General features: G+C 40.4%; 1 protein-coding gene across 1 annotated transcript; it reads right to left on the bottom strand.

The window, feature by feature from the left end:
• Positions 1–344: 344 nt before the first annotated feature.
• Positions 345–12,808, bottom strand: LOC111227488 (thiamine transporter 2-like). Its single transcript, XM_022753009.1, has 5 exons — positions 12,617–12,808; positions 8,259–9,015; positions 2,044–2,236; positions 733–874; positions 345–488 (listed from the first exon to the last, which is right to left on the bottom strand). Exons 1-5 carry the CDS (start codon positions 12,806–12,808, stop codon positions 345–347), a joined length of 1,428 nt encoding a protein of 475 aa, XP_022608730.1.
• Between the last annotated feature and the right edge of the window lie 574 nt (positions 12,809–13,382).

The raw sequence follows: 13,382 nt of genomic DNA, 5'->3' as shown, positions 1-13,382 counted from the left end.
TATGAAATACATGCATACAGAATAATGAGCAAACATTTGTCTGTTGAGATTAAACCACCTCAAAGCTGCCCTGTAGGATTCTTGTTGTTTTATATTGTGCAGGTAGTGTCCTCTTGTGGCAATACGTAGGAATTGCGCTCTCACTATCTGAGTCACGTCACGTTTGCAGAATCGATTAGTTAAAACCTGCTGATGACAGACTGAAAAACAAATGAACCACTCTGTGATGGATTGAATGTCTTGATGTACATGTACATTCAGTGTGTTTTTTTCTGCTGCTGATGTAGTATGCTGATTAGTTGTTGTGGGAGTTAATAAAAATCTGTATGTTCTCAGAGAGTCCTTCACAGATGGGACACTTCTGGCAGGTTGGTGGCTCTCTCTGCCTGGTTCCCTGCAGCGGGCCGCTTCATGTGGAGCACAGTATACACACCTCTGACTGTGAACAGCATTGCAATAACGGCAAAGTACGAGGCGTAGATGAAAAACTGAAGAGAGAAGTGAGGGTGACTTGAAAGGTGGAGGATGACTGATAAATGAATTAATGAACTCACGCATTTATTTTATCTTTGCCTCTTGTGGCCTGGCTCTCTCTGTATGTTCATCAAATGCCCTTCAAACAGCGTCATTTTCATAAACACTCCTAATTGTCTTTATCAATTTGTCAATTTATCTCCTTTTCCTTGTGAACCTCTATAGCCTCAGTTTCAAATTGTTCATGTGCTGTAGTACCTGGGAGGTGATGGTGAGCTTGAGAGACTTGGTGTTGATGACGATGGCGGTGAGGACACTCTGGAGGACTGTGCCCACAAAACTGTTGATGCCGAATACCAACGCATAGCGCTTTCTGTTCAGTGCCTTGGCGATCTGAAACCTGACATATACAATATAAGATGCTACGCAGTACATTAACAATGCAAATGCAGATTCATATATTAAGGGTTCAAGTGAAGGAGCTACAACAAATGGCAATCAAATGTAGAAAAAAGGAATAGGATTGAAAAGATGAACAAGTCTGTAGCCTACATGGGGGTTTGAGCTGCACGCTAACGTCAGCAAGCTAATATGCCCAAATGACAATGTTAACATGCTGATGTTTAGTAGGTTCTGATAACAAGGTTCACTATCTTATTTTAGGGTTTTAGCATGCCAACATTTGCTATTTAGCACAGTTTAAGTACAGCTGAGGCTGATGGGAATGTCATTAATTTTGCAGGTCATTAAAAAAACATTGGACAAGTTACATTTCTGATCTAATGATAGTGCTAATGAAACATTAAGGGATCACCAGAGTTATTACGATTCATCATGAACAGGACATGAATGTTTTTACCAAATTTCCTGTCATTTCATCCAATAGAGACATTTCACTTAAAACCACTAATTCTAACCCCCTGGTCGCACCAGAGGAAAAGTTTGGGGATATAAGTCAGTAGGATACATCGTCTGGGAACCATAAATGTCTGAACAAAGTTTGGTTTCAATCCATCTATTACACATTGAGATATTTCATCAGATTAGTGACAACTTTGACCTTCTGGTGCCACAAGAGGAACAGCAGAGGAACAGACGGCATGGACGAGACAGATGTGAGTGCCACAATAATAAAAATGAAGGAAAAATAACCCAAGCTGAAAACAACCAGAATGATTCCTTTGGCTTTTAGTGTCACAGGTGGATGTAACTGATTTATGCCATGCTCGGGCCAGTGATCTTTTCATGAGTTTAAAGCACAGCTGGAGGCTAAATTACCCAACAAAGTCCAAATAAAATGCCAGATCAACATGCTCAAAGGGTCATTATCTGTCCTACAGCAACATTAAATATGGTAACAATTTGTTTGAACTTATTCTCCATTTACCACAGAACAGACCGTAATGGCTTGCAAGACACATTTGAATTTTTTTTTTTAAAACAAAACATCTTGTGGTTGATGATGCATTAGTGGTATCATATATTTAATCCACACAGATACAATTGAATTGTTAATCAGTGGTCTTTTATACAGACATTTGGCTGCTGACATATCCGCAACCTTCTTACGTGCAGATGGTGCTGAGCTGCATGTAAACAGTTTTGAAGAGGATGTAGCATGTGTAGCTGATCCAGATGTTGTCAGTCAGATCCATCAGGAATACAGACCCAGCGATCAGGAGCGTGAAACCCCCAAGGATCAGTTCCCCCCACACAGACCACTCCAGGGACATGTGGCCCACGGCAACTGTGGCTGCAGCTCCTAAAGGAAAATAACAACCACTGTGTTTTTATTGTGAGGTAAACAAGAAGTAGCAAAACATGACAAAGAGAGACCTCAGGGGCCAACACATAAACTGTTCAGTGAATCATTGGTCAGGTTTTTTTCTTTTTTATTTAGTCTTTATTTAATAATTTAGTAACTTCAAAATGTCATTTTGGAAAAGAAATAAAACGGCACTTGAACATCAACATATAGTTACATCACATCTGGATGTGAACAGAACTCTTACATGATGGGCTCGATCATGTAAGAGGTATTAATTCAACTCAGATTTCAGAGATAGTTGATCTAACACCATACACACATAACAAAATAAGTAGCTGGGCAACATGCTTGTCTTCCACAGCCCCGTGCCTGGCAGCATGATTGTCAGATGCTACTCGCACATCTGGACAAACTCTGGCTCGCACACAGAAAATATTCCTGCTGTCAGCCAATATTGGAGGATAACAGCTGTGGAGGTATCTGGGCCAGACTTGGACCGAGTATCCAAGCATATGTTGCACCAGAAGTTTCATACGCGAACAAGACTATATCAGAAACGTGCTGGTACTGTATGGCTGTGGTGAGGATGTTACTGATATACTGATTACTCTTATCAGTGTTAAATGTACAGATTCCTGTCCATCTACCAGCAGAAACTGTGCTGAAAGGACTGTAACACTTTGGACTTACTACAACATTACCAATGAGAAAGAGCTGCTGTAATGGTCTCACAGGCTATATGATCTCATTTAGGTATTGGACAAAGGCCTCTCATATGGTTGTCTCTCATTTTCTTTTGCCACTACTAAACCGTAACGGCCCCTGCTGCAAAGACCATCGGGCGACTTCCGTAAACAAGGTGAAGCCCATTGAAACGCCTCTGGAGTCCACACTCACTAAAGTGCAAAGCACTTTACCACAGCACCATGACAACCCACCGACAATAGATGTCAAATAACGTGCAGTAGGAATGGACAGGTGAGCCAAAAACAACAAAAGTTTCTTCTAACTCAACAAATCAATAAAATGGCACAATTTTTCAGGGGAGTCTGAGGACTTTCTCCCTGGGCATCACAGGATTATAGCCTCTCATAGTTACTGTTTGCAGTGTCTGTAAAATCTGACAAGTTTACTGTCACAAACATCTGCTGCCTTTCTTTGCAGGTAAGACACATACAGTATTTTAGACTGCCATGTTTTGCTGCTTACTGTCTCCAAGAAATTAAAAAAAAAAAAAAAATAGGCACAGGTAGCTTAAATTTCATTCATTCATCACTCATTCTGTTACATTCAGTTCATCCCTTACACCGATATTCAGCAACATTCTCATCACTGTATCATACAGTCTCACAAAAGGTCACTTTTCTGAGAGATGTCCAGTGATATACGAAACTATGAGTTTTTAGCAGCAGGAAAAATATTTTTGATAGAATTCCTCTCTGATACTAATGTCCCAACATTACTAGTTGAACTCTGAGCAGGTAACGAGTCATTTTTGGAAAGTGTTGTTCCTCATTTCAGCCACAGGATGGCACAGTGCAGCCCTGTTACATCTCAAGGCTCGTTTCGCCTCATGTGAAACAGTCATGAGAAACTTTGTCCCTGTGGATGGATATAAAATCAGGAACTCCAGACAGAGAATCTTTGGAGCATTGATTATTCTAGGACTCTTGTCTGCCTTCTTTCACCCTCTCTCTATCCCCTGACATTTTCCCCATCTCCTTTTCTCACATTACTTTAACTTCCTCGCTACATATTCATCACGTTCTCCATAACTACCACTGCTTTGTCAAATCTTTTTTTTGTGTGTGTGTAATTACTAAAGGAATAAATGAATAAAACCAGAGTCACATTCAGTGAAGCGAGTGTAAATAAGGATACCACTTATACCTTCGAGACATTCACTCGCAGCTCTTTATCCACCACAGTATAAAGAGAGGCTGAGCATAATTGCCTCACTCTTTTAAATGTGTACATTTCCTTTGATTCCTTATCCATTCATGGTCAATCAGCACTAACAGTCCAGCATAAACATCACCCAGGCCACCCTGTGTGTATTTAAGATGTACTTAATCAGTCCCATGGCTCTGATTAGCAGAGGGGGGTCAAATGGAGACTGAATAATTAGACCAGTTTCCACAGCAGTGTCAATTGGAGGCTTAGTGAGGTCAGCATGAGCTAGCTGTTCAACTTCATAGAGAGGGATCAATAATGCAGCTGAGCTCTACAGTATGTCCACAATGCAGCAGTGCATGTTAAACACCACATTGGTGGTAAAATCTCTGTTTAATTGGATAACTGGATTACATAATTTAATTCATGTTATATCTCATATCAATATGAATTTAGAGAGCCATTGTAACTTAGGCTTCAAAAACACTTTGAAGGTTTGGACAAAGATCGTGGTTTGGTGAAGGATAGGGAACGACTGAAGAGAGGGTTAATTACTGAAAAACAAACGTGTCCTACCACCTGATTTAAATCGGTGTGGACTTTGTGAAAATTTTAACTTTGGACCATGACCTTCCTGTAACCTAACAAAACCATCTCCAATGAGAAATGTATTGATTTCGGACAATTTTGCAAAACCCCAGATCATGCCCAATGCCAAAGTTTGCTTTGCATGCAATGCTTGCTACATTATCTTCGCAAATAAATTATGGCCAAAGTTAGGCAACTACGACACCTTGTTATGGATATGGAAAAATCATGAGGACAGATAATAAACATACCCCAGTCTCCTCCATAAAAGGAAGAGAGTGCTGTACACTCATCCATCTAACCAACCTCCACAAACTTACTTTCCATCTCTCTCCATGACAGTCACGCTGCTTCCTGCATTTCCACTGAACTTAGGCATTGGACCTCAATATTCAGGTACAGAATTGTCAGATTTGGACGTAAATTTCTAGTGATACTGGTCCGAACCTGAACCAAGTGCGATGATTTGCCTTCACGCAACGATCAAAAGTTAATCCTGTATTTAGTTTCTACAAGTGGATACTGTAGGGAGAACAAACATGTTGTTGTAATATATTTCTCTGCTTGTTTTCAACACAGTTTGGTTACAAATTTTGTCTGTTTTGATTAAAAACAAACTACTGCAACAATTTAGGGTTTGACTCTTGCACTCTCGGGAAGCTATCAAGACTCCACGACCTGCTAGCAGCTCCGTGAGACTGTGCACAGCAGTGCTAATAATTCTAACATGCTGAAGTAAGACAGTAGTGTTTATCATGCTTACAACAGCTAATTAGCGCTAAGCACAACAGCTGAGGCTGATGGGAATGTCATTAGTTTTGCAGGTATTTAGTCATAAAGTATTCAACATATTTAATGACAGTACAAAAGGAAAAATAAGAGAATCAGCAAAGTCACTGGGATTCATCATGTGGAAACCATGAATATCTGTACAAACCTTTGTACCAATCCATCCAGTAGATGGATGCGATATATTATTTTATGAATGAAAACTTTGACATGCTGGTGATATTAGAGATTACAGAAAAAGCCAGGGGATCACCAAGGTCATTAGGATTCACCCTCTGGGCATCATGGATATCAACAGGAAATTTTGTGTTTCATGTTTGGGTTTTCACAGTGATTACAGTATAACTTCTATGGGGGAGTACATTTTAAATTGGTACACACCATATCACCAGTGTGTAGCCTAAATCTAAATGGAAATATATTCATCATGCAGTTTCATGCCAAATTAAATGGAAAACATTAGACATCCCTGACCTGGGAGAGGTTATGTCCTGACTGAAACTATGGTCTGACGACATTATCCAGGGATGGAAATAGATGTTTGATGTGTAAATGATTTGTAATTACTCCTTTAGACCACAGATAAATAAATGGGTCGAGGTGCCCTGTAACTACCTCTCCTTGAAAATCAAACTGTACAACACAATAAAACTGAACATAATTTAGTTTGTTCTGAATACACATTTGGTTTTATCTTAAAACTAATGAGCTACTAAAAAATGCTGCTTTCAAGCTCCAGGACATACAGTTATTAATATGCTGAATATGAAAATAGTAAATTATGTTGTGCTTTTCCTCCATATTTTATCATGTTGGTAATCCATATTCATATTTTCCCTATCGGTTTTCACCAGGTTTTTTTCCTCAGGGATGTTTGCTAAGTGTGGAATACAGAAAAATACAACAAGCATCTTTGGGGAAATATCAGACATGGGCTCTACAGCTTGACTGCATGTTGGGCAGAACCATTTACAAGTGAAAGGCATACAGCTGGATGTGGTTTACACAGAGTAATTGCCTTTGGTTTCTGGGGAATACAGGAATGTATCAGTAGTATAATCAATAAAGTGCGCTGGCTGGATGGCAGCAGCTGCTGCCATACCCATCTGGGGATGAGAGCAGGCAATTAAATAGTCTAATTAATGCTGCTCCTATTGTCTGCCGTGCTTTAGGGGTTGTGAAATACTGATAGTATAAAGGGATTGTGTTTTCTCTCTGTTTATTTATTCAATTATTTTTTGTGGCGGAATGTGTATAACACCCATAAGCCGTAATGAAAATGTTTGGACTTGTTTTTACAAGAATCTCAACCAATTCTCTTTAAGCTGGATACGCAGCAGTTGCTACTCAGAATTAATCAGAGGTTTTAGGATTTGAATTCTCTTGTGTTGGACTGATAGTGCAGGTGTGAAATGTGGGAGGTGGCCTGTTTTGATCCTTTTCCCTCGAAACGCAAAATTCAAACAGTTCTTAAAGCTGTACCAATTAGACATTCAATAATGTAGAATATTGCAATATTCCCCGCCATATGCAATATTTTTCATGATATCAAAAAAGAAAAAAATTCTCGATTGCTTGAATGACTACATGTTATGTCAAAGGTATCGCACAAACCATAAAACATCACCTATCTCTGCAATTCTCTTCAGCTCTTAACAGAGCTTTTTAGCATATTTTAACTCATTGTTTTAGATTTACGGCCAGCAACTTCACTGTTTTTGTTTCAGTCTCACTGGTTTTCAGCCACAGCCAGCAAATATTTTCAGGCCAAGATTCAATGTACTAACTGCCCAGCACTACTGTGGACAGGCAAAGCTTGTGAACTAATGCAGCAGCTCCAGAACCAGATATTTCCTTAAGGAGGAGACCAAAAAAGAGCAAAAAAAGAGTGAATATTTGACTTATAATCATCAGGTTGCCAGAAAAATGTCTCTGAATGAATTGAAAATGATGGATATGGTTAGAGTTAAGCTGCTTTCACACACAATGGCACCACTGCACTCTGAAACCCATTATTTCTAATGGCTTGCCATCCGGCGAGCACAAAACGAAAATGGAGGAGAGCTCCATCACAACCCTAAATTCCCCAAGCTGCTCTCAGTACCTGAGGGTCTCATGTACCCACAGCCTTTTCTTCCTTGCTGCTTCCCTCCTTCTTCTTATTGGCAGGGCTAGTGCTAACGCTTTCTTCTGAGCACAGGAAAGATACCTCTTTCAGCAACGGAACATACTGGAAGCTTCCTGCAGTGTGGATGTGGCCTGCTCATATACAGTCTATGGTCTCGCTAGAAGTTTTGAAAACTCTGCCCATTTTTGCTCTGTCCCCCGTGATTTCACCGGACAGAGCGTTGAACCGAGCAGCGAGCGCAGCACAAGTCGCGTTCTGTCTGAAAGCAGCATTAGGGTTAGGGTCTGCTCCATGTGTCAATGGCTAACTTTGGTATAATGTTCTCTATATCAGCTTTATAAGCTACTATGTCAATGCTGTGTTCCCCAAGTGCCCAAAAATTTTTTAATGCAAGTACCAAATGCACTGCTTTCAAATGTGTTACTCTTTTCACTTAAGAATACAGCCACATTTTATTGTCTTTTTTCTGTACCTATAACAATAAAGCTTCAAATCTAGAAGAGAATAAATGATATAACCTTGAAGACCTTGCTTGTTAGAGCACAAGTACCTGAAAATTGCACTTAAGTAAATTTAAATAATGGAGATGGCAGAACAAACGGGTGGTGCATTAGTTACCTGTCAATGTGCTGATGGCGTCCACCCCTCCGTTGTAGGCTGTTGCGTTCTGTGGCTGGATGTAAACCCAGAGGAGCTGGACGTAGCCTGACACCTGGTAGAAGCCGCACCTGCCTGTAGCTGCCCATATGCAGAAGAAGAGCAGGGCCGCAGAAGAATAACACGTCTTGCAGTCCAGTATGAGCCTCCTGAACATCCTCCCAATATGCTTTGCAGCCATTCTGCTCTTCATTCTGTTGTCAGAGTCTGCACTTTCTGACTTGTGAGCATCCTCATCTGAGTTTCTCTGTTGTGCAGAATATGTTCCGTTAAGAAATAAACTGGTTTTGGGCATGGGCAGGAAAAAGGAGGTAATCAGTGCTATGGAGACAGAGATGAGAGTCACAAACGCTAAGCAGTACAAGGACACTCCACCCAAAGACACTAGCAGCTGAGCAAGCAGGCCACCCACAGAGTAGCCCAGCAGTATGGACGCTCTGACATAACTGGTCACTCTCTGATAGTAACTGGCGTGGACCACGATGTAAATGTAGGAGAAATAGGCCACATCTGCTGCCGTGGCAATGCTGTAGCTGAAAAGGGCCAACTGAGTCGAGGGGACCCCCGAGCCAACTAGTACCAGAAGAAATGCTATGACATAGGTGAGTCCCTGGAGGATGATTACAGGCTTGTACCTGAGGAAGTCTGTCACCAGGAGGACTGGGATGAGGAGAAGCAAGCTGGAGTACGTCCACACAGGATACACCTGTCTAGTCACCTGGGGCAAGGCAGACAGAGACCTCATTATTTTTAAGAAAACAATCCCTAACTGCTGATTGCAAGAATATCTGTCCAACACGATGACAGTGCCACACAGATGCAGTCTCACCTGTATTCATTGTTAATGAGGAATTACCTCTATGTTTACATGATGGAAGAGGAAGCAGCATTCTGTTGCTCAGACTGTGACAAGTTAATTTATTTTAATACTATGCAAATAAACACAATGGCTGCAGCTTGAAAGCCAGCTCCATTTTAATAAAATTACTTAAAAACTTAAATTGTTGTAGTCATTAAGTTGTTTTTTGTGCTTCACTTTGGCCTTGACTGAAATAATATTCAAAGATGGGTTTTCATGGCAACAGCATGCACAATTTTACATTTGCAATCTCTGTCAGCTCCTGACTAACAGAATTATGTTTATGGACGACAGCAGTTGTGTTCCAATTGGGGACCATCACTTGAAGTACGCCCAAATGTTTTATTTACTGGCTGATTATTAAAGTTACAATCCCTAAAATTTTCATGAACCCACACCCTATCATTATGGTCAACATTTGTTCAGCAATAACATTTCCATTTATTTGCCTTCACTAATTACCTCTCTACACAGTGGCTTTTACTGGTGCTAATGGAGCTCACCATTCCTGTGCTGGATTCATACTGCCTGCCTAAACATGGGGGATTCATAGGAAACAATTCATGTAATCCAGCACAGGTTTATCTCAGGCCCACTGTGTAGCCAGAGTGAGCTGCACTGTAAACCAATACCCCATTCTCTCGCCTGTTGTATTTCTGACAAAGCAGCTGCTCAAGGAGTGTTGATCTAAAAGTCAATCTCAAAGTTTCTCACTTTCGTTACCTTTTTTGCTACGAACATCTGGAAATTGCAGTTTTGTTTTTGAACCATCACACGTGTCTTGGTGACACGTCACTAACTTTAGCTGTGTCCCAATTCAGGTGCCTGGATCATCGCATCCAAAAGCAAGGACTTTGATATAATTTCATCAGTGGGTCATAGGTTCAATCACCATTGCGTTACCTCATTCTGTGATAGATTGTGACTTATAAGACACTTATTTAAATGAAAATCTTTGACAATGCCACTTTAAGGATTACACTTTTTACATAATGGTTTGATATTGGTTAGCCTCTTCTCAGAGGACAAACCCTGATTAGTTTGGTGTCCCCCTAAATTTTCTTAGCAGAACCAGGAGTCCACATTTCCTTTAGAAGAGAAAGTGAAGAAAAATAACAATAAGAGCTGGACTTTGAAGAGCTAGCAAGTCTGGCAAGCTAACAGCTAGAGCTAAAGCCTCACAGTCAGGAGGTTGTCTGTTTGGGGCAAAAAAAATAAAACAAAATCTGTTGGTAAGTTTTCAGTCTAAATGCACCTTCAGACCTCAGGCTCTTTAAGTGAAATCAAATGCATCAGGTTGGTAGTAGTCTTCTCTGAAATGACTACTCTTCTTTGTTGGTATTGGTTGGAACAGGAAATTGAATGTGTGGAGTTTGCATTTTCTTCATTTTCTTCACTAACTTAGTTAATTTGTATAGCTGCATATAAAATCTCAAAAGCAATTCAGGACCACAAGCTGAAAAGGTAATTTGCATCATACATGGTTGAGCATTAAATGAGTACACCTTGAGTGTACCTGCTATAATTTGTGTGAACAAAGCATCTTCCATCTTGCCTTGTGCATCACAAAGTGATTGTCATTGCCGAGGTGTGAAGGACCCCATCTAGTTTCATCTTAATGTCACCAGTGAGCCGTGACACTGGAGAGCCAAACTTTACCTCAGCCCTGAATTTACTCAGTGCTGAAGTAAACATGACAGGTCCACTGTTGTTAGTCTGGTTCATGCCTACATCACTTTGCTCTGGTTGTACGTTATTTTATCATGTATGGAGTGAAAGTCAAATGGTGAATAATGAAAAGAAGTAACGAATATTACAATATGGACCATTCATTTACGATGACATGTTTAAATGATTAATACAGCATGTGATTACTTTAATTCAAACGGGGAATCTAACAAACCCAACACAAAGTATTTTAGAAAATTGGTAGCGATGTTTCAGCTTGTCCCACTAGTCTGGAGACAGAAAATTCGTTTGACTTGTGTACTCATGGCCGCCAGAGGAGGGATCATACTAATTTAAGTAAACATTTGAATCTTAACTCTCTTTAGTGCCACCATCAGGTCAGAGTTTTGTCTTGACTGTTTTGGTCCAAGATAGAACAGAGTAGAATAGAAAAGATCTTTACTGTCATTGTTAAAAAACAACGAAAGTAAATTTAGCAGCTCTTCATCAATGTGCAGGACAAGCAGCATAAAAAAAACCCGAACAGCAGCATAATAAAGGCACAGATTTAAAGGCACATAAAAACAGTACAAAGTGACAAAGTGCATATGTGAGTGAGTGTGTGTGAATGTAGAATTGATAGTTGTAGTGTGATGAAATTGATGGTGATTGTTGTGGGGGGGGGGGGCTGTTTTTTTAGTCTGTTTGTTTTGCATTTCATTGTCCTGTAACAGCTCTGTCCTAATTCCACAAAATATATGTACTTTGTTTTCACACCTAGTATTCAGGAAATAAAAATAGTTCAGCATGAAGAAATAATGATGGTTTTCTAGTCTAAATACAAAACATTCAGATTAGACACATCGGATTAGAAAGTGGCAATGACCCAGGACACAGCAAAAGCATCTTAAATATTTATATCTAACCCTGACCCTATATTTCCTGTACCGTCAGAAACCTAAACACCTCTGTTATGGGTCACAAAGGCTCACACACGAGCGGATGTGGACACCTCCCATGTGTCATTTGGTTTTTGAGTGTCACGCAAGCTTGATGTTGATCCAACTCCTGTCAGGATCAGAATTTGAAGTGTAAGTATAAAACAAAAGAAAGACCCACAAATGTCATCGAGCGTCCCCTGACCTGTGTGCGTGTTTAGCCTCTGCCACGCAGAGGAGCATAAAGCCGAATCGCAAAAAGTTTACAGTGTATAGTATAGTCTGTTCATGTTGTCAGGTGTAATGAGCAATGTAGCCACTATGGGTTTGCGAACGGGGCTTTAGACGTTTGTTTTACTATCTTGCGTTTGCTTTTCTCCCTCTCACAGGTCAAAGGAAGGACAAAAACAAAGCTGGAAAAGCCTATGATCCTGGCACAGGAGGCTATATGTAAAAACAACTCTTGCACACTATAACCATCTGAATGCCACTGTATGTGATAAACAGAGAATTAATTATGAAGTTATAATGAGATGGAAAATTGTAAATAATTATATTGACGTATAAATATTTTATATTTACTTGTGTATTAAATTTTATAACCAGTAATTTCTAATTAGAAATGTATTAAAGCAACTAGTGTTATAACTAGTATAATGTATTTATGTGTACATTTCAAATGCACCTTGAAACCATGAAACCATGTTATTCATTTTTACATAACGTTGTTTCATTTGATGTACATTATTCTTATTATGTGCATTAAAACATAAACAACTGAGCAAATCTAATAACCTGAGGCTTCCATCACTATAAAACAGGCACATATCTAATTTCATAGCTCAGTAGCTCACCTGCTCGGTGGTGAGATTCTTACAAGTTCCCGTGAGAAACTCTGTCAGGAAGGGCTCTATGGGCCTCATCATGGAGCAGAAACCATAGATGCAGAGCAGCACAGTGGGGCCCACCCATCCAGCATGGCAGGGCATATAATGGCCTGCCCGGCAAGGCCTGTTGCCACACTCCCCGCTCCAGCAAAAACCCATCGTTCCTCTCAGGCTCCCCGGGGACGTCTCACTGCGTCCACCGAGAGCATGAGTCTAAATTAGGCAGTTTAATCTGTTGAGATATGGAAGTCCCAGATAAGGCCAAGGTGAGACGGACTGTGAACACCAAGTCACCTGCTTCACCCATTGTTGTTTCTCTCCTCTGAAGTTTTCCTGGCCACGGCGAGACAGGAAAAAAATGTGAGGCTGTGAGTGAAGATACATTAAGATGAAATATGAGGTGGTGAGCCCCTGGGGCTCCAGCAGGCTATAATAAATACTGTCTCCTCCTCTGTCTTTATACAAAAACACCCTCATTCCTGCAGATATTGAGGAAGGGGTGGAAGTCAAGCAGAGGAATATGTATGAGTGTGTCTGTATGTGGGGGGGCAGCAGGGTGGTGTGTACACCTGCACTGTGTGCCTGTTTAGCTTCTGCCACCATTAGCCACTGGAGTCCAAAACAATCTGAGTGATGCAATGCTTCAACACTGTTTTGATTGGAGCAATAATGAATTTAAAAATGATGCATTGCCTCTTTTTTTAGGCTGCTTAAAAAAAATAGAATGAACTAC

Source organism: Seriola dumerili, unplaced genomic scaffold (genome assembly GCF_002260705.1).
Source record: "Seriola dumerili isolate Sdu_G_001 unplaced genomic scaffold, Sdu_1.0 BDQW01000189.1, whole genome shotgun sequence".
NCBI classification, from domain to species: Eukaryota; Metazoa; Chordata; class Actinopteri; order Carangiformes; family Carangidae; genus Seriola; species Seriola dumerili.
Note: the sequence above shows the minus strand (reverse complement) of the source record. Positions and strands in the feature narration are given on the sequence as shown.